At 40.2% G+C, this 22979-nt stretch overlaps 1 protein-coding gene across 1 annotated transcript; it reads right to left on the bottom strand.

Moving 5' to 3' along the window:
• Positions 1 to 17969: 17969 nt before the first annotated feature.
• On the bottom strand, positions 17970 to 19271 carry LOC139471428 (uncharacterized protein F54H12.2-like). The gene has a single exon (XM_071253791.1). It carries the CDS (start codon positions 19269 to 19271, stop codon positions 17970 to 17972), a length of 1302 nt encoding a protein of 433 aa, XP_071109892.1.
• Between the last annotated feature and the right edge of the window lie 3708 nt (positions 19272 to 22979).

Genomic DNA, 22979 nt, shown 5'->3' with positions numbered 1-22979 from the left:
ACTCACTCACTCACTCACTAACTCACTCACTCACTCACTCACTCACACTCTCACTCACTCACACTCACTCACTCACTCACTCACTCACACTCACTCACTCACTCACTCACTCACTCACTCACTCACTCACTCACTCTGGAAAAGGCACCAGACCTTGGAGCATTGTACCTTTTCAAATTTTCTCAAATCAAAACGACAAGAAATATGTAAAGTTTGCCCAAAAGATGAATCCTTAAAATGTGTTTGTTTACAGTGGTTTTTATTATTTCATAATCAGAATAATGTTTATAATAATAGTTTGAGTTTGAACGTTCAGTATGGTCAAAGCAGATGTCTGCTAAGCAGGTCGATATCACTGTTATACGCCCATCTTCACTGTCATTGTTGTCTTGATTGTGTGACCTGTGTTAGTGTTTCAATTATTTAACATGTTCTCTATCATGTATAGATCATGGAGTCTATGGGAACATTTATTTTCCAATTTGTGGACGATCGTGTCATCTTTGTTCATGGTTATGATTAATGTGTATAACTTACAAACCTGGGTGCTCTTGTACAAAACAAGTTCAGCGCTTCGACTATTGTGAGCCTATGTTAAGGTATGGGAGTTATGATCGGCTTAACGCTAAAATCGCTTTGTACAGCGGCACCCAGGACAGTAAAGTAAGAGCTACCTATTCAGATCCAGATCTGTAATCCAGGGTGCCATGGTACAAAACAAGCTTAGCGCTACAACTGTCATAAGTCTATGTTAAGATATGGGAGTTACGATCACCTTAGCGCTAAGATTGCTTTGTACAACAGCACCCTGACCTATAATACTGTAAATGTGGAAAGTGTTGGAGCAGGAAAGTACTGCAATACCTGCAAGTGACAGTCACTTGCAATAGTTTTATAATAGGTATTTTGGCAGACGAACAATTCACTTCCACAAATTGTCAACCGACTGACTATTTGGAGATTGTATGTGTGCTTTCCGACATTATGCACACATTGTCAACCAGTCAGTGCATGATTAAATAAATAATCCCTCACACCCTGTTCCTTGGTTACCCATTGTCGCAGAGTGTCCATAGTCTAGTCAGGCAAGTCCACTAACCTGCCAATGTCAAGTTGCTACAACACTGAGTAGTTCAGACATACACCAGCTTTTTAGAACTACCGGTAGATAAACAGGATACTCCACCTAACCTTCCTCCCTTGTCGACCCATGAAGATCCGGGTTAGAATAGGTCTTCAGCAATCCATGCTTGCCGTAAAAGCTGACTATGCTTGTTGTAAGAGGTGATTAATGGGATCGGGTGGTCAGGCTTGCTGACTTGGTTGATGCATGTCATTGTATCCCAATTGCGTGGATCGATGCTCAAGACATTAGTCACTGGATTGTTTGGTCCAGACTTGATTATTTACAGACTGCCGTTATATAGCTGGAATATTGCTGCGTGCGGCGTTAATCAACAAAGAAATCCTTCCTTGTCAAGTACAACACATGCATCTATAGTTAAAAATACACTGACTGACTCAGAGTTACCATTGCCTCAGTCTGCTTCCTACTTACAAGTACTATCTTGTGCAAAGGTAGCTTTGGTCTCTGGTAATCTTGTCAACAGGATATCGCAATCACAGAAAGGCTATCGTTTGCCACACACAATTACTTCATGGCACAAAGCTTTCCAGATCTACAGTATTTATGTCACTCTGACCCTCTCATACCTTACCCATAATTTGGTGTGCGACATTAAGTATTGTGTTGTTCATTGACCACATTATTTAAAGATCTAAGGTTTCAAGCTACATGTTTTGGGACCGGATACACTGAATCCGTTTAAGGCCATTTTTTTTCTTTTCTTGAGAATTCAAGATAGGTAGTTGAAATTTCAAGATACTAAATTGAAATATCAAGATACATCATTGAAATTGCAAATTAAAACCTTTAAATTTCAACTTAATATCCTGAAATTTCAAGATCGTCTTGATTTTTCAACTTTGTACATGTATATATCCTTGAAATTTCAACATAGCATCTTGAAATTTCAACTTAGTATCTTGAAATTTCAAGATACTGAGTTAAAATTTCAAGTAATAATCTTACAATTTCAAAACTTATTATAAAATATCAATATCATTATCTTGACATTTCAACGTAGTGTGTATCATGTAATTCCAACAATGAAACAAATGGCCCTTACAGGCTTCCCTAGGACACAGCGGGCACGGGTGGCCCAGTCGTCTTAGGCGCCGCCATTCGCTGTGCAGAGTTGCGTCCCTTGGGCACGCCAGAAACCTATGATTGTGGGTTCGAATCCCGGTTCGCCCCTATTATGTTTCTATGTTTGTCAGCACCATACCCGTGCTCGTGGGTTTCACCGAAGTGGTAAACGTCCTGCTTCACTTCGGGTTTTCCTCCCACATTAAGCTGACACGCCGTGATATAACTTGAATAATGTGAAAAGCGGCGTCCTCTCGTGTTAAATCTTCTCTTTTCTCTCGCACTTTCTGTCTGTAATGTCCCGTTTCAGTGATGTCAGAGATGTTTCTATCTATGAATATGAAATACCTTGTACAAACAACCGTAATACTTTTGTTCTTGTGCCAGGCTTATTCTGAGAAGCACACAGTATTCACTTTTGGGATCCTTTGGCAGATTACCTGACATAGGTACAGTGTGTGAAGCCCATTTCTGGTGTCCCCCTGCTGTGATATTGCTGGAATATTGCTTAAAACAGTGTAAAAATCAAACTCACTTTGGCAGAGTAGGGTAGGGTGGCCAAGTGGTTGAAGTGTTCTCTTTACATGCAATCCCCACAATGTTTGAAGCCCATAATTCCTTAAAATCCCTGACCTCTGTTACATCATAGCCATCAATTCCTGTTTGGGCTGTATTCCACTATGAAATCTTTAGATTTTTCAACAGACGTCCTCTCCATTGTTGACATATCTGATAGTTGTGAGGCAAACCCCATCCTCCCCACTAACGTAACCGTGCATGCGTAAGGTGGCAAAACAGGACTTTGTTGCTGTCATGTAATAGGGGTAGTATTCTTAGAATTATACATGATGATAAGTATTGTTTGATTTCTGATTTCCTGCCATGATATTGCTGGAATAATGCCAAAAGTACCATAAAACCAACTCACTCACTCATTTTCCTTGGCGACTATGCTTATCGTAAGAGGTGACTAATGGAATCGGGTGGTCACGCTCGCTGACTTGGTTGATGCATGTCATCGTAGTCCAATTTTATAAATTGATGCTCATGATGTCAATAACTGGATTGTGAGATCATATAGATGGAATAATGCTGAGTGCTGCGTTAATGAATCAACCAGTAACATATGAGAGAGAGAGAGAGAGAGACAGACAGACAGAGAGAGAGACAGAGAGAGAGAGAGAGAGAGAGAGAGATACAATGGTAACCTGAGTGCCATGTCTGACAGGGAGATTCTCATGCTGTCAACCACTGGTTTCCCTGCCTGACTGCCTGACTGCCTGACTGCCTGCCCTAGACGGCATTATTTACACATTGCTTCAATATTGCTGACGCAATTTTTAATAGTCTTATCATCTCACTTCACATTACCAGTGCCCTTATGTTAAGGGTCATCACGTCCACATGATCAATGGTAAAGTACCAAGCTGTTTTCTCCTACACACTGGAACCTTATTTGTCCTTATTTGGGGGATCCTGGGTCAGAAACTGTCCTTGTGATTGTCTCAGGATCTCACTGAAATGGTGACCAGTCACCATGGCGACCACACGTAGACTTACAGAATAATCTTCTAGCTACAAGGAATTATGATAGACTGTCCTGATTGAATTATTATTTTAGTTTCAAGTGACCACCACACAGAGATACCAACCATTACCCTTTGGGCGTAATAGTTACAATTTTGAACCTAAAATTACGCTATTCCACTTGTCCTCCCCCAAATTATGATTTTTGTCTTTTTTTTTCATGAATTATTTACATCATATATCATGAAGAATACATTGTTACTACATTGGTGACATGAGGCTGTGGTATACTACATGCCTGGAAAACATCTGCTCTCACAACTTTTTGTTCTACTTTTTTCAGGTCCCAACTCAAGTAATCGCAGGTCCCTGTGATATATAGAGATTATTATATGAGCATGAGTGTCATACTGACTTTATGAAACGAGTGTCAGAATTCTTGTATTTCCCACGCGAGAGCAGTGTAATACATTAATTCTGACACAAATTTCATAAAATCAGTATGACACACATGCATATGATAATCTCTATATATCACATGCGAGTGCAATCATTTTTTTATTACCAATTATTTCTTTATCCTTTTGAGCTCCACTTTGGTAAACATGCACTGATCACGACCACCGTCTACGAAAACCACAATTGTCGAATGACGTCAACAATCTTTGCACTCTTACGTGTGAGGTGATATTTGCACAAGTGCACATACAAGTTTAGCTCTGTGGGCAATGAGGGTGGAACACTCCTTACTCGTTAAATTACAAATGTGTTGATATTCCTGAAACCTCTGCTGTCTGGATTAGTGAGGTTCAAGTGTAGGTGGATTGTTATTGTAAATAATGTAGAAACCTGTCGGTATGCCCGTACGTTGTGTTGTTGTACTCATGGCAAAGTTGTGACCAAATTCTCTGTCCATTGTTTTATACATCAATATTCAACAAATAATTTTATTTAATAAACCGATGGTAAATCCTTGTCTGTTTATGTCTTGTTTCTGTTTCTGTCATGGGTTTGTATGCACGTCGTTCCTGCATTACCTGTGAATACATCGTCAATACTACACAGATTTGTATACACCACATCCCTTCATCATACGTGAATACATCGTCAATACTACACAGCTTTGTATACACTATGCCCCTTTATCATACGTGAATACATTGTCAATACTACACAGCTTTGTATACACTACATCCCTTTATCATACGTGAATACATCGTCAATATTATACAGCTTTGTATTCACTATGTCCCTTCATCATACGTGAATACATTGTCAATACTACACAGCTTTGTATACACTACATCCCTTTATCATCCATGAATACATCGTTAATATTACAAAGCTTTGTATACACTACATCCCTTTATCATCCGTGAATACATCGTCAATATTATACAGCTTTGTATACACTACGTCCCGTCATCATCCGTGAATACATCGTCAATATTATACAGCTTTGTATACACTACGTCCCTTCATCATCCATGAATACATCCTCAGTACTACACAGCTTTGTAAACATTACATCCCTTTATCATCCGTGAATACATCGTCAATGCTACACAGGTCCGTATATACTACGTCCCTTCATCATCCGTGAATACATCGTCAATACTACACAGCTTTGTATACACTATGCCCCTTTATCATACGTGAATACATTGTCAATACTACACAGCTTTGTATACACTACATCCCTTTATCATACGTGAATACATCGTCAATATTATACAGCTTTGTATTCACTATGTCCCTTCATCATACGTGAATACATTGTCAATACTACACAGCTTTGTATACACTACATCCCTTTATCATCCATGAATACATTGTTAATATTACAAAGCTTTGTATACACTACATCCCTTTATCATCCGTGAATACATCGTCAATATTATACAGCTTTGTATACACTACGTCCCGTCATCATCCGTGAATACATCGTCAATATTATACAGCTTTGTATACACTACGTCCCTTCATCATCCATGAATACATCCTCAGTACTACACAGCTTTGTAAACATTACATCCCTTTATCATCCGTGAATACATCGTCAATGCTACACAGGTCCGTATATACTACGTCCCTTCATCATCCGTGAATACATCGTCAGTACTACACAACTTTGTATACACTACATCCCTTTATCATCCATGAATACATCGTCAATATTATACAGCTTTGTATACGCTACGTCCTGTCATCATTCGTGAATACATCGTCAATATTATACAGCTTTGTATACACTACGTCCCTTCATCATCCATGAATACATCCTCAATACTACACAGCTTTGTAAACATTACATCCCTTTATCATCCGTGAATACATCGTCAATGCTACACAGGTCCGTATATACTACGTCCCTTCATCATCCGTGAATACATCGTCAATACTACACAACTTTGTATACACTACATCCCTTTATCATCCGTGAATACATCGTCAATATTATACAGCTTTGTATACACTACGTCCTGTCATCATTCGTGAATACATCGTCAATATTATACAGCTTTGTATACACTACTACCCTTCATCATCCATGAATACATCCTCAATACTACACAGCTTTGTAAACATTACATCCCTTTATCATCCGTGAATACATCGTCAATGCTACACAGGTCCGTATATACTACGTCCCTTCATCATCCGTGAATACATCGTCAACTACTACACAACTTTGTATACACTATGTCCTTTCATCATACGTGACTCCGTGGTCTAGTGGTAGAAGGTCCGGGGTTCGATCCCCAGCCGCGTCATACCAAAAGATGTTAAAAGATGGTACTTGTTGTTACCCTGTCTGGCGCTCGGCATTAAGGGGCTAAAACAAGAACTGGTTGGCTCAGAGTATACTGTGTCTGAGTGGGGTATTCATGTTAAACTGCGGCATGGTATCTCTGTGAGCTAGCACTATAAATTGGCATCACTCCGGACTAGTACAAGCAGCCACACAAACACATACATGCACGTCGCTATATAAGTGCAATAATCTTGGACGCGACGTTAAACCCCATTTCACCTCACCTCACCTCACCTCACCTCACCTCACCTCATCATACGTGAATACATCGTCAATACTACACAGGTCCATATATACTACGTCCCTTCATCATACGTGAATACATTGTCAATACTACACAGCTTTGTATACACTACATCCCTTTATCAACCCTGAATACATCGTCAAAACTTCACAGCTTTGTATACACTACGTCTCTTCATCATCCGTGAATACATCGTCAATACTTCACGAGGTTGTATGCACTATGTTCGTCCATCATCCGTGAATACATCGTCAATACTTCACAGGTTTCTTTACACTACCTTTCTTCATCATCCTTGAATACATCGTCAATGCTACACAGGTGCTTATACACTACGTCCCTCCATCATCTGTGAATACATCGTCAATACAAGACAGGAATGTATTCACTTTATTCCTCCATTCCCCATGAATACGTCGTCAATACTTCACAGGTTTGTATACACTACGTTCCTCCATTCCCCATGAATACATCGTCAGTACTTCACAGGTTTGTATACACTACGTTCCTTCATTCACCATGAATACATCGTCTATACTTCACAGGTTTGTATACACTATGCCCCTTCATTCCCCGTGAATACATCGTCAATACTTCACAGGTTTCTTTACACTACCTTTCTTCATCATCCTTGAATACATCGTCAGTACTTCACAGTTTTGTATACACTACGCCCCTTCATTCCCCGTGAATACATCGTCAATACTTCACAGATTTGTATACTTTATGTTCCTTCATTCCCCGTGAATACATCGTCAATACTTCACAGGTTTGTATACACTACGTTCCTTCATTCCCCGTGAATACATCGTCAATACTTCACAGGTTTGTATACACTATGTTCCTTCATTCCCCGTGAATACATCGTCAATACTTCACAGGTTTGTATACGCTATGCCCCTTCATTCCCCATGAATACATCGTCAATACTTCACAGGTTTGTATACACTACGTTCCTTCATTCCCCATGAATACATCGTCAGTACTTCACAGGAGTAGATAACTTTGGATAACTATCCCCCCTCACCCCCTCATTTGATGACGTCACAAGTGCACCTAGGAACCCCACGTGACTGATGACGTCACATAACCTTGACCTTGGGGTTGGGGGTGGGGGGTGTTGTCAACGTCATTGCCTCATTAATATGCAGAATAACTCATTAATATGCAAATGTATGCATGACGTCACAGGTCGATTAGGTTAATAAAGGGTCAACTGACCAGATGCAATCATGCAATTAATGACTTGACCATTCGTTAACCATAGAACACGGGATAGTAATGAATGTCCCTATATGCACATGATACTACGACCGGGGGTTGGGTTGGGTCTTGACTCACGCGGAATGGAATGTCATTGTGAGACCATTTTGGCGCGAGAACATGTGGGGAACATTTGAACCTTTTGCATTGAAGACATTTCTCTGTGGGCATTCGGTGGCGGGCTATGTGTGGTAATATTTAAAAGCCTCAGGAACAGGTTCATGTAGAAAGATCTTCCGATATTCAATTACATTCATTAAGGGTCAACTGACCGTATGCAATCCTGCAATTAATTACTTGACCATTCGTTAAACGTAGAAGAACACGTGTTTAAAAACAAGATGGCGGACGTTGCTATGAACGCTCACGGGTGTCACGTGTCCTCGGTTTGAATCTCGCGCCTGACCTACAAGTCAGTTCTATGGGACCCCATTCCACATCTTAGGCTAAGTTGATCCATAAGTGCAATAACCACATTCATAGTCCAATATAATCATGACGTCACAGGTCAGAAAGGGTAATGAGAGGTCTGTTGTTCCAATGCACGAAGGAAATGTGTTAATGAGTCCTTCATTAAGTGAGAACAAAGCGTAGTAATGAGTGTCCCTATATGCAAGTGGCTACTACGAGGTTCAAATGTGATTCACGGGGAAAGGAATGTCATTGTTAGACATATGCCATTGATGCATGTATTTCGCGTAGTAATGACTGTCACATGTGGCAAAGAGGGGTGTGAGTTGAATTTCCATAGAAACCACATGTCCAGTTCTTAACTCTTCTAGTGTTACCTTTTATAAGTTCCTTTTTAACATTCAGTTTCCATGACAACTATATAAAACAATAAGGGTTAACAGTCTTGACTCCTAGCTAGAGGTCAGCTCGGAGAAATATAGAGTCGGTATCGCGAAACCCGTGTGTTGAAGACTGTAATGTATGCCAGTCTGGTCTAAGACGTTTTAATACTGTAAAATTCTATTGTTGTTATTCTAAAAGATGTTTGAGTTCAAAATGTCGATTCAGTTTCCTATTTCAATGGAAAAAATACTCGTTTAACCCATACCCAGAATCATTTTCATCAGAAAAAATAGAGTGAAATAACGTCGTTTCAAGAAATTTTATACGATATCCTTTCACATGTCAACAATTTTCAATGAAAAAAAAAAAAAATCATGTCTCACGTTTATTTCATTGAAAAAAACAATACAAGCGTGTTTCAGTTTTAATGCATAAAACTCTTGTTCTTTAACAATGTGTTTTCAAACCTTAAACGAGAATATTAATAGTTGAATCTCATCATTTCAGTACATATAACCGGAGAGTAGTTTTAAAAAGTGGTTTCTCAGACGCGGAAAGGAATGATATTATCAGCACAAAATCACGTCACAAACTAAGATGAAGAAACATACATCTGTAACCAATCTTCCAGCTGAGTCAACTTCAAAACATGGGCTTACTCTTCATTTCTTATGTATCTTTATCAGATTTCTCTAAGATGGGCTATGTTGAACTTTGATGACAAGTGGATGTGTCCTGAATCAAAATTAGGTCACCAGGTTGATCGACCAACACATGTTGACTGAAACACTAACCGGAGTAATGTTTGAGACTACTAACCTTAGCTGATTTGTGACATACATCTAGTCAGCAGAGCACATGTATCCCAACTTCCCTCGTTATACCAAACGAAAGAGAGATTTCTTGTCTCTGTCAGTGTTAAACCCTTAACCCATGGTATAATGAGTGTGTTTCACCGACCGCATCAATCACATGATCCCGACAAGAATGAATGATCTTGATGAAAAACTGTTACTTGCCAACACTGGTAATGTTTATCCGACCAAGCCGATATTGTTTGCATAACATGTTTTCAACACTGTCTAGCTCACCCAACGGAACAGGGCACACTACGCCTAAAGTTTACACACACATGTCACACACACGTATGTCAACTCAGGCGTATTGTCCTCCGTCACGTGATCTCCTTCACACGCACGGTCTCAGTTCTACTCTAGCATGACATAACAGAGAACACAACACAATATAAAACGTACACTTGTGTTTATTTTTTTTATATCAAAAGTAGAAACACATTTACTGAACTTCTAGGTTTTGTTTTGTCTCCTTCCTGCTCTCCCCCCCCCCCCCCCCCCCCCCCCCAATCGTCTCAAGTTGTAAGACTGCCGGCTCCCCAGGGTTGTAAGTCTGTAGGGTGGAAGGTTGTCCATGAGTCGTGTGGGACTATCCATGAGTGGGGTGGGAGGCAGGTTGAATGTACTACAGGGTAAAGATGGTGGGGTGGATGGTAAAGGGATCGAACAGGGTGGAGGGTTATCAGGGATCGAGCAGGGTGGGGGATAATAAGGAATCTTTGGGGTGAGATTGGGTGCTAGAGTGGTCAGAGAATTGATCAGAGAAGGCTCGATAGAGGTCAGAGGAGTGGAGACAAGAGGAGTGACAGGGGTCTGGGTGGAAACAGATCTAACAAAAAGTGATGGGGCTGCAACAGAAGAAAGTTCATGCATTGGATTAGAAACAGATAGTAGAGGCGGGATGATGGGGAGTGAAAGAGAAGGACGACGACGGCAGGGTGGGGGAGAGGCAGGTACATAGGACACCTCACACTGATTGTGATGGTGTTGTCCGCGACGGCAGCGTCGAAGTATTGCTTTCCTAAAACGGAAAACAATATCCGACGCTATCGTGAACAATACAAGCACAATCAGTGTAACTATAGCGTCTGTGAGGGATTTAAGACGGGCTGAAAAGAAAGGAAAAAAGCGGTGTGAATAAAAATGTTTAAGAACAGTAGATATAGCTAGAAATGATTATTATTAAACTGTACTTTCTGAAGATTGAGTGGTACATACATACATACATACATACATACATACATATGTTTTCAATGTGGTAAGGATCATGATGCCTGATAATATTTCATCTATATGTTTGGTACTCATGAATAAAACGATAGCAATTATTATTATTATAATTGTACCTGTTTCACTCCCTACCACTGCCTCGACATCATCATTTTCATCGTCATCGTGATCGTCATCATCATCAGCATCAGTAACTATGTGAGAAGAGGATATAATATAATATATGGGGGTTGTAGCATTGGCAGAGTGAATAAATATGGGTGAAGGAGCAGCAGCAGTAGTAGTAGTAGTAGCAGCAGCAGTAGTAGTAGCAGCACTAGTAGTAGTAGCAGCAGTAGTGGTGGTGGAAGTAGGAGTAGTTGCAGTAATAGCAGTATCAGTAGTAGCAATAGTAGTTGCAGCAGCACTAGTAGTTGCAGCAGTAGTAGTAGTAGCAGTAGTAGTAGTAGCAGCAGTAATAGAAATATCAGTAGTAGCAATAGAAGTTGCAGCAGCAGCAGTAGTAGTAGTAGTAGTTGTTGTTGTTGTAGTAGTAGTAGTAGTAGGTAAAGTATTAGTGGTATTTACTGAAGTTGACGTTGTATCTGAAATTTAAGAATAAATGCTAGGGATGAGAAAGAGATCGGTAGGTAATTCAAAGCATATTGAGACATCAGTAATATTGAATCACCCCACTGTCACTCGTAAATACAAACACTTACTATGGTCGCGAAATGCATGTGGAACAGCAGTTTTGGTGATAATTCAAAAGCACTTATTTTAATAATAATATGAATGAGATATCTCTCTTATTCATGAATACATATTTTTGGTTATCTTGTTTTATATTACATCACAGGCGGGACTTAACATGTTCAAGATTTAAGCAAATAAGATGATTTATGCGTGCAGCACATGTTTTTAAGAAGGTTCAGAACACATTGGAAGCAATTTAAAAACCTTGTTCAAATTTACACATCTAATAGTAGAATAAATGAATTCTTATACTTTCTTCGATGTAAGAGAACATATTCTATAAATCTTGAAAATAATAACCAACATGGATCTTTTGATTACATTGTACTTACATCGACAGACTTCTTGATTTATTAGAATAGACCTGTGATAAAAATGCATCAGATCTTCACATTTAACGCTTGATGATCCGTGGATGGTCTGAAAACAGAATATGATATTTTGTAAAATATACATCATTGAAAATAATATTAGTTTCGTTTTTTAGAATATAACGCCACTCTTAACATTGTTTCAATCATGTCAAAGTTGTAGACAAACAACACTTACTTTCAAATTTGGAAACAAAATCCCCGATATCACGATCTTGTCCCCCTCCCTCATTTTGATTACGTAGATGTTAGAGTAGGGGGCACCCGCGACGTGTCTGTATGTGTCCCCACCCCTCGGGGGACACACAAGAATAGATCCGTTTGGTGTACATTTTGTTGTCGATATATACATTTTTCCAAAAACAAAGCAAGAAAACCACAATATCGCAACCAAGATCCCGCGCTTCTTTATGGAATGATATCAGTTGAATGAATAACGTTCGCTTTTTATAGTGTTATAGGACATACCTGTACGTGCGAAAAAATTGACAACCCCGTTGACATGTCAATCAACGAGTCGACTTTGTACAACAAAAATAAGGCGGTGTATCATTGATCTTCTTTTGAAAGTGTAAAGATCACAGACCTGTGTCGGCATTATGTCTTTTGAAATTATAAAACTTTGTAACTCATGAGAAAAGCCTGTCTGACATATGTCGGCATTTTGTTTTTTTGTTTTTCTAACTATCATAAACAATGTAATTCTTGGGAGAAACTTCATCTCACCTTTAGACTCTATAAACATGGGATATCTAATTTTATCATGATAAATATAATAATGTTGACACGTGTATCTATTGTCTCACGCTGAGATGGTTAACCATACACACACACACACACGGACACACACACACACACACACACACAGAGCCTCAATTTGAGTGTTGCTTACCAAATTTGTATGTAAGCTAATTATGTAGGTTAGCAAAGGTTATACCCACACGGTTAGAGGTTGTCAAATTAAGCTATTATGATTATATGCATATGGAAGCGTGAATTTAAAATGACAAGTTCTTTGACGGTTGAAAACTTCGAGTTCTATAATTAACAGATTATATCAAGAAATATGCAAACTTGTAATATTTACATTAGCACAAATGTTGAAATTGCTTCTGGAATTCAACACGTCGGATGGTAGCTTCCCCTGAAATAATTAGCTCTATGGCCTCCTTAATTTCGGCAACCTCCAAAATTGAAATAACTGAACAGTCCCTATTTTGAATCGATAGAGATCGTTGTTCTCTATCAAAACTAAATAATGTTCCGCCAACTGTTAAGGTGAGTTGGGCACAGTACGACAGGTTGAAAGTTCTGTTCTCGTAGAGATCAAGTTCGGTCAAAAAGTAAATTAATATGTTTTTAAGTTGTTCTGAGACGTTAAAGTCCAATACTTGATCAGAAGACGAATCTTCCCCGATTCTGAACTGGAAACTAGTTGTGGATACGTTGAAAATTAAAGTGAAACCCGTCGTCTGGTAATCTTATGAAATTTTGAAAATTGAAATTTCATTTATATAGCTTCACTTCAAGTCCAACTGGGTGTTTCTAGCTGTGGTTATTTAATCTTTTTTATTTTTTGTTTTCAAATAACACAATATCGATATAGGGAGTGCTGAGTTCATATTTATGAAAGTGTTGCGTGAAAGAATCGTGACGCATGGGAACCTGTCAGACACATTTTTTGTTTTTTGTTGGTTTTTTTTTGGTGGAGGGGCAAGCACGATGTGGTTGTTGGATGTGTTTTAAGCATAATAGGTATGCAACCCTGCTGTTGACAATCGTGGGGGCATACAATACCCGCAACACCTGCCTGCTGTTAATAAAAGACGGGTCCAGACTCCAGGGCGTGATGCCTACGGCTAAATGTCAATATGTATGAATGTAGGTTTAATAAAATAACTTTCATCAAGTAGAGTTTATTCAACACAGATGGTAAACAATAACCTTTTTTTCTTTTTTTTAACAAAGATTCCAGTTTTTTGTTTCTTTCTAAAGTTACTTCAGTGAATAAACAATGTAGACTTAAACATCTTATCCTTGTATATCACTGTCCATCCTTGGAAAATAGAAGACTTCATACGTTTAACACGCAAATTGACATCGGGAACCATCTTAATCAGGGGTGAGGTGAAGTGAAGTGGGGTTTAACGTCGCGTCCAAGATTATTGCACTTATATAGCGATGTGCCTGTACGTGTGTGTGTGTTTGTGTGGCTGCTTGTACTATTCCGGACTGATGCTGATTTGTAGTGCTAGCTCATTGAGATACCATGCCGCAGTTTAACATGAATACCCCACTCAGACACAGTATACTGACTCCGAGCCGACCAGTCCTTGTTTAAGCCCCTTGATGCCGAGCGCCAGACAGGGCAACAACAAGTACCATCTTTTAACGTCTTTTGGTATGACGCGGTCGGGGATCGAACCCCGGACCTTCCGCTCTCCGTGCGGACGCTCTACCACTAGACCACGGAGCAGTCCTCTTAATCAAAGACAATGTAGTATGATGGTAAAGCATCTAACCCCTCAGTAACATGTCATTGATACAAAGTGATGGGATGTTTACTGCATTGTTTTACTGTAGAACCAACATGCCTTGGGATTTGAGTTTTACTATAGAACCAAATGACCTTGGGATTGAAGTTTGCAACTGCAATTAAATCATGTGCAAGCAAATGTAAACTTCTTCTCCTGTTTCAGTCCCCATATTTGGAAATAGACTGCAACCATTGTGTAACGGAGTGTTCTCAAGGAAAGGGGATTTTTAAAAACAACACCGGTAAAAAGAAAAATGAGATCTACATTTTATTTATCACAATGAAATTATACATTGAGAAACAAAGAGTCTAACCTTTTCCAAAATTGACGAAAAGCATCAAGAGGTTAACAATGTTGATCAAAAGTAAACATTAGTTTGTCATCAACTATCACAAACAATGTATTTCATGTTATGCATAATTTGTATCGACAACTTGTACATCATCTATAAGGATATACATGTTCATGTGCATTAAAAAGCTTCTAACTTTCTCGATTTTGCGTTCCCAGGCACACCATCAACTGCTTTACGCTTGATAACTAAGGCTTTTACACGCTTTTCTTTTTTTGTCTTCCTTTTGTCTGCTTTTCACGAGATGCTTTGGAACGTTTAATTGTCTTAAAAGTTTACGAAATTCCTGGTAATCCTTCGGGTGCCGTCTGCTTTGAACACGGGGTGACGTGATGACATAGCGAATCAAGTCCACAATGTTTGAATTATGCAATACATCTCCATTGCTCATCACAACTTGTAAATGTTTATTCAAACTCAATTGCCCACCCAGAATGTTTTCTTTGACGAACAACAACAAAGCCATTAACCTCCCTATTGTCTTCGTAGAGGAAATGTCTCTGATTAACTGGTCAGGAACTTGAAGCATGAGCTTCCTTTCAGTTTGTCCCTCTGTAACAGGCAGTGATGTATCATTGTCAAGTCTATTAGAAATCACTGTCTGAGGATCCTCCGCTGTCTGATTCACTGTCGTCTGTGGATTCTGTTCTTCTCGGTTGCTCATCAATCTTTGATACGTCTCCCTCGTCAGAAGAACCAAAGGTTTGCTCATGATGAACGTTATCTTCCGACTGTGCTGACGACGAGAGGTATCCTCGATAGGCTCTGATGCAAACCGGGAGAACAGAATGATGTGCGAGTATCAACTCACGTTTTTCACGTCGACTTACTGTCTTGCTGGCCAAGGATCGAATGCACTTCTTGTGACGCGACAGTCGAATTTTATCCTCATGCGATAAGTGTATATTCCCTCTTAAAATGTTGAATAACAGAGTGATAACACCCATAAACTGTTCACGCGATGCATGCGTCAGCAAAGCTTTTCTTTGCTTGGTGTTAGCTTGTTCCAGCATCAGTAGAAAAGTTAAATGTTTCTCCAGTAGTTCACTCATAATGGTGTTTACTGTTTGATTGTCTCGCCCTCAAATGAACAGGTGTTTGCTTGCCAATAGTGTTTTATTGCATCCTCCCCCCCAAAAAAACAACAGAGATTTCTTTTTTCTATCCTTCCTTGTTGACCTTGGGTTCTTCTCACACCATGTGGATATAGGTACAGCGAGGGGACAGTCTGAAGTGTTCCGTCATCAGGTCATCTTCTGGTATCCATCGGTGTACGCGAATTTTGCATTTGAAACAGTAGACTCTGTCGTTTTGTCCTGTGTATATAAATCCAGCCTCTGCCATGGATTTTGGAGACTGCTTCATCTGAAGAGGCCAGATAGCGAAGGATTTCAGTCTGTCGCTAAACTTTTCTCCGTACACATCTGTACTGCGCTCTATTATTTCTGCGCAGTCTGTAACTGAATCGACATCAAACCTCCCACATACATCCATCGTGTTTCGAGCCTTAGTTCTGTTCTGTTTGTGAGGTGAAAGCGAAATGAACCAAAAGGGTATAGCACATCTGTACTTCTTAGTCACACATCAACAATGTCATGCGCAATGGTTTGTTTTCTGTTGTTGTTGTTTTTTCCTTACTGTGGTAAGTGCAATGTGCACACGTCACCTGGAAATATCCCCGTACGCAAATGTCCGTATTCCTCTTCTGCATAGGGCGACACATCCATAACGAGATACCCATATTTTTTCCTACTCACAGCATCCTGGAAGGAATCCGAAAAATATTTCACTTGACCCGGAAATATTTGTGATGCTAAAATTTTGTATTCGTGTGCCGATCGTGGGTTGGACAACAGCACAAAGTAATGAGTGTTTAAAGACATGGTTCTGTTACACTCTCCTTTGGGATAGGCCGATTGCTGTATGTTTATGACGGAAATCCCGAGGTGATGGGATAAAGTACTGTAGAGACGTAAGAATAACTGATTTTTACACACTTGCTCCATGTAATCATCGACGACCAGCAAACAGTTCTTGTCAGTCTCCAAAGAATACGATTTTAGTTCATCTTCTGTTGGTAGAGAATCCCGAAATCGAATGTTGTTGTTGACAGATCCCTCTATGTCACTGTACACATCTTGCCAAACAGCGTAACAGTAAATAATGAGGTTTGGTGCTGGGTCGAACATGGTATTGACTTCTTTTAGCAGTTGTGCAACCCAAAATGTTTTACCGCTCAATGACCCGCCCACCACTGATATGGTAGTAGGGGTTTGAAAAGGCAACAGACATTTCAATTCTTCTTCCATGGTGATGATGTGTCTTGGTCACTCTTTACTATAGAACTGTTTTTGATAGACTACTCACATAGGTATTTATACACAACATGACACAATGAGGACTAAAACTGATGTTTTATTGACTTCTACCACAGCATATAGACATGAAACAAAGCATTTCACTAACTACATGCCAATGTCATATGATTATCTCGTACATGACTCATGAATATGGCGTGAACAGGAATCTGTACAATATCTAAAATACCGACAAACAAATGCGGAAACATATTCATCGTTGATTAAATGATCATTTGTATCGAACTGCTGTACAATATCATCCATGCGTAAATTGGATTTGAATTTACATAACAGATAATACAATGTAAAAAATCCGCATGTATCAGAGTTTGAAGATTGTAATTGCTTTCTATTGCGAGTGTAAGAGGAGGTATTCTCAGACTTCAAATAGTGATCGAATACTTTATCCACGGGTCGCTCTGATAAAGAATCGAACATTTCTGCTTTATTCCCTTTGAAATACATGGCAATCCAGTGACGACCTTCTCGTGTGCTAGTCTCTGTGTTGACAATGAGTCCCACACCTTTGGCACGCTGGCCAGGTGTCAGAGTGGGCAAAGTATCTTTGGCAAAACACCTATGACATGAGATTGTAAACTCGGGTCACACCGTATGGCGCACCAAAGCTGAGAGGCTTTCATATTGTCTCTGCTTTTTTCTTTTGGATGAATTGAAAGTTACTTGACAAACACGTTGCGAGCCTGGTCGATTTCGATGATGGAATTCCTCTGAGTCAAGACGACGCAACTCAGCGTCGTGATGAGTGGCCATTTGAATTCAAGTTCGAGCCTCACACTTCCAGATTTCACCAGGTTCAGGTACTCCGAATCTGCACACATTTTATCAATGTCGAAGACGAACAAGGCATTCCCCAAGAGAAATTCACTTCTGGTGATAGCGTTTCCCTTGTTTTCCTTCCACAGACCCATGCCGTCTAGCATGTTAACGTAACAGGTGACATCATCTGCTTCGGTGGGTTGACCCGGAACACTGACCCCATCGATGTACAACGTCATCTTTTTAAGCATGGACGACTTAAAATTAAACGGGTTGCCTGTATAGCTGCCATTTAGACTCGAACTGTCCACCAATCCGACGACGTATCTGTTGGCCACGGGGTTAGAGACGTTGTCTATGCAGTGAGTCTGCTGCGTGGTGGGGATGCTGGTGACCTTGACCTCATTTTTTGTATAAGGGTAGAGAGCGTTCGTCTTTTCGAACAGCGTGTTGTGAGCCAAGATCAGGGCGGGGTTGACTTTGACTTTGCACACCTGCAGGTAGGCATCCAAGATCTGAACTTTGAATTCCTGCTCGGTCACGCTGCTCATCAAGCAGAATTTAGGATTCGATCTGTACATCTTCAATGTCAGGTCCACCTCGTTCAGCAGGTACCGGTTCATGTCGAAGATATCTTCGTAGATGGGTCCCGACATGGTCAGTACTTTGCTGTCCGCTATGTAGGAGGCTCTCGATGACATTCCGCCGTTGATAGATCCAGTGACGTCGCTGCTCTCCAGGTCGGAGTTTTGTTCGGCTACGTCCTTGTAGAACAGCTGAGCTGTCAACTGAGTGGTCTTTGCCTCGGCTCCGTACTCCAACAGGGTCTTCATCATACTTTTGTAAGCGTAATGGTTGTTGGTGGAAGACACAAGCTGATTCTGCAGGTAGACCGTGACTTGAGAAAAGAGCGACTGCAAAAACAGGTTCACGGGGGCCACGTTTTCATCTTCTGCTAATGCTGTACCGTCCGTTTGAGTGACTTTGACATTGAGGTGCAGACGGGTGCGCTTCAGATCGACGTAGTCGCCTCCGGAATTGGACACGTGAAATTCCAAAGGCGTGGAATCGTTGATTTGGCTCAGAGGACGCACGTTGACGAAGTAATGTTTCTGAACGCTGGTTTGATAGGGAGGCAGAATGAAGAGATTTAACGATTCGGGAACCAGTTCCTCGAATTCTTTGTCGTTCAACAGGGCCATAATTTAACTAAAGATGTCGTTTTCTTTCACTGGGGTACACTTGAGCACTTTAGCCGTCTTGGAAGGTGCGTTGATGTTGTCAGTTCGACGTATCTTCTTGGTTGTGACGCACTTAGCCCCCGCCTTGCGTTTTAAAGCCTATTCTCTTTTGCCGTGTGCTTCTGCTCTCTCTACTTCGCTTTGGGATTCGGATGTCATTTGGAGAGTGACCTTAGTTGGAGGATCTGCCTTTTGTTGTTGTGTTGCCTGTCGATGAACTGGAATCACCATCCTTTGCATCTTCCATTTAACCAGTCTGGAGGATGACCTTGTCGTGTGTTTGTCAAAGTAATGTTTAAACTTGGCGTAGTCGGGGAAATACAATGGGCGCGAAGAATCCATGTTTACTCCACAAAAGGATAACGTCTTAAGTGTAGTGTGGCGTAGGTCTCTTCATTTAAGAATGACGGTGTAGAGGTACTCCCCGACTTTAAATACAGCTCAATGTTGTCGGTTTCTTTTAATTTGACACGAATGGTAAATTCATTACCAAACGTATAGGTAGGCCCCTGTCTCAGATCGATGCGTCTCAATAAGACCAGTTGAGTTTCCCCTACCAACGAGCTGTCACATAAGTTACATAACACGTCCACGTAGGGGTCACCACTGGGGATTTTTTTCGGATCCAGCTTTCCAAAATTGAGCTCGACTAAAGACACCACCCAGAATCCGTCAAAGACTAACCTTTGATTTAATTTGACTCGAAAATGATAGGGTGAATTCTCAGGAAAGGAGGTTGTTTGGGAGTCTGAGCTTTTGAGAAAAATGTACTTTTCCATCATCAGAGGTCTTTCAGTTCGCTCTCTTCTATGTAGGAATCAAAGGAACTGGGCCACCCTAGCCAACGCACTAGAACATGGGTCTTGCCTTTCACCTTTTTTCTTTTCAGAATTTTGTCGACTTGCCACAGCACATCACCCTCTTTCTCGACCTTCTGTAGTTCGTTCGCGTAAAAGCTACCTATCAAGGGTTCGTCGTGGAAATCTTTCAGCTTGTACTGAGGGAACGTTTGCTTCTTGTAACGTTGAGCCACTTTAAACAGTTCTTCCGTCCACTTGAGATCGAGTTCCTTGGTGAAAGGTTTCCTGAGGTATGAGATGCGAACCAGGTCGCCCACTTTAAATAAGTATTTCTTGATGTTGGGTTTGACTTTTCTCAGAGGTTCCAGATAAAGGTGATCCCACACTTTCACTTCGTTGGTTTTATCGACATCTGCAGGAGAGAGATGAGGGAGAGACGAATGAAGGGTGTGATTATAATTGGATACTAAATCCGCCAGAACGTCCAGATAACGTTTGGTGTTATTGTGGGTCATGTATCTGGTGATCAGTGATTTCAGTGTTCTGTTAAAACGTTCAACGTAATTACTTTTGATGTTTTCATTGCGAGCTATGGTGAGTTTTATCTTTTGTTTTTCTAAAAACGTCTTGAATGCCCCCTTAAATTCGCTTCTGCCATCTACTCTCACCCTACCGGGACGTCGCTGTTCGAGGATTTGTTTGAAAGCTTTCAAGACGGTTTCGGGTTTCTTATTGTCTAACGGAAGGGTGAATGCAAAGCGGCTCAATATGTCGATGGGCACCAGCAAGTATCTCACACCATCGTTCCACTTCGTAAACCTAGACAGGTCGGCCAAATCCACGTCGAACATTTCGTTGATAGAATTCACTCTGACTTTCATTCGTTTGAAACGGTATCTGACGTGTTTGTGTAAACTGTAAGCATCTTGATTGTTGACAAACCGTCTGACACTGCTCGCTGGAACTTTCAATTGACGTTTTAACACCTTTTTGAGTTTACTCGGACCCAAAAACGCGCCCGGATTTCTGGGATTGAAATAATAATCTTCCAGTACTTTGTCAGAAGTTATCTCTCGAGAGCTCATCGTGTAATGATAGGATGATGTTTCGTTTTATATCATTGTTGTTGTGAGTCTGTGTGTGTCTTTTCACAGGTACCAGGCCAAAGCTCGCAGGTGTCACTGCATCACATAACCACATTGGTGATGCAGGCTTTTCCTCCTGCAGCTATAAACCCTGCCGCCATGGTATAACGGAAAACAATTGTTGAAAACGGCATTAAACCCTAACTCACTCACTCACTCGCTCATTATGTGTGACTGAAGATAAAATACAAACAAAATACAAATTTTCAACATTGATTTTTATTATCAATATCATGATTAAAATAAACAAACAAAACATTCATTCAATTAGTCCCAAGAAAAAACATTTCACATTCTTTTGTCTAACTTTAACATTTTCTCGACGCGTTCTTTCAATCCCTCCTTCCATTGAGACGTTTTAAATTGAGAGTCACGATAGTCCTTGCATCGATACGGGACCAAGTTAAAGTCCCTCACATCTCGAAAACTTGGGTCTTCTAGCAGCAGTTTTATCCAGCTCTCGTGCACCTCTCCATCGTCTACGTCGGATAATGTCATGTTAAAGTATTTCTCCACCAGTTGTTGTTCAGACATATCGCAGGTGTGGTCCCGTTCACCTTCTGCATCAAACATGCACCCGAAACACAATTCACGAGACAGTCGTTTGATCATCTTGGTGAGTTGAAGACAGTAGCATAAAGTCAACAAGTTTTCAACGAGTTTCATCTTCTCCGCCACGGCGACCTCGTCCGCGGAGAGTGCCCAGCAAGATTTTTTTATAATCCCTCGCTTAGTGACGTTGAAATCGTCTCGAAACTTGTGCTTGGCGTTTTTCACGCATTCGTCACGATTTGGAAACCATTCGTGAGATTGATGAATGACCGCCTGGTTTAGGGTGTGTGGCATTTTCATGACCTGCTTCCAGGAATAGAATGTAGATTTGTCTTTTCTTCCCACTCTGTTAAAAAGATAGTATGAAGAGGTTCAGAAATTGACAATATCATGTTATAGCTGAGCAGCAGCAGCATTAAGATATTCTTGGTTCGCTGGTTGTCTTGCAAGCATCAATTTCTCAAGAGTACTTATCATAAAGCTATACCTATTGTAGTGATTACTAAATAAAAATTAATTGAGTGAACTAAGAAAAATTGCACAAACCTTGCCGACATGGTACACTGTTTTTTACGAACACAACTTCTGTCTCTGAGGGTAGACGATGAAATGAGTGATATAGGCGTGATTTTGTGCATGTCACTATTTTAGTATTTGAAATTCACTGGTTGATAGGATTTTATGTTTATCATGTGTTAAGAAAATAACAACCCACCTATGATGATTGGATGTGGTTATGTAAATTTTAAATTCAAAGAATCTCATTGGTTGATGACTAAGTGTATGTGTGTAAGTGTAATTTGGTTACATTCCATTCAAACTCTCTCATGATGAATATAAAAACATTCTGTTTTCTTCTTTCATGATAACATCAACAAAGAAAAGACATACACGAATGAAAACACAAATGGATTTTATTTTAAAATTATATCATGAATCAATTTCTTTGATTATTACCATGAGAATTTGAACTATAAATATTAGTGAAACTTGTGTCTTGGATTACAATAGAATAATAAAAAAATGTTGTTTTTTTAGTGTGACATCACTGTCTTCTCCGAGAGGATCAAAGCAATCAGAGTTATGCCCCTTCCTCATGAGCTAATCAGAATCATGTCTCTTGATGCAGAAACACTAGTATGAGGTAAATGTGATAAAATCATCGTCACATT

Source organism: Haliotis cracherodii, unplaced genomic scaffold (genome assembly GCF_022045235.1).
Source record: "Haliotis cracherodii isolate W230 unplaced genomic scaffold, xgHalCrac1.p SCAF_22, whole genome shotgun sequence".
Taxonomy (NCBI): Eukaryota; Metazoa; Mollusca; class Gastropoda; order Lepetellida; family Haliotidae; genus Haliotis; species Haliotis cracherodii.
This window is presented reverse-complemented; position numbering and strand designations above follow the sequence as displayed.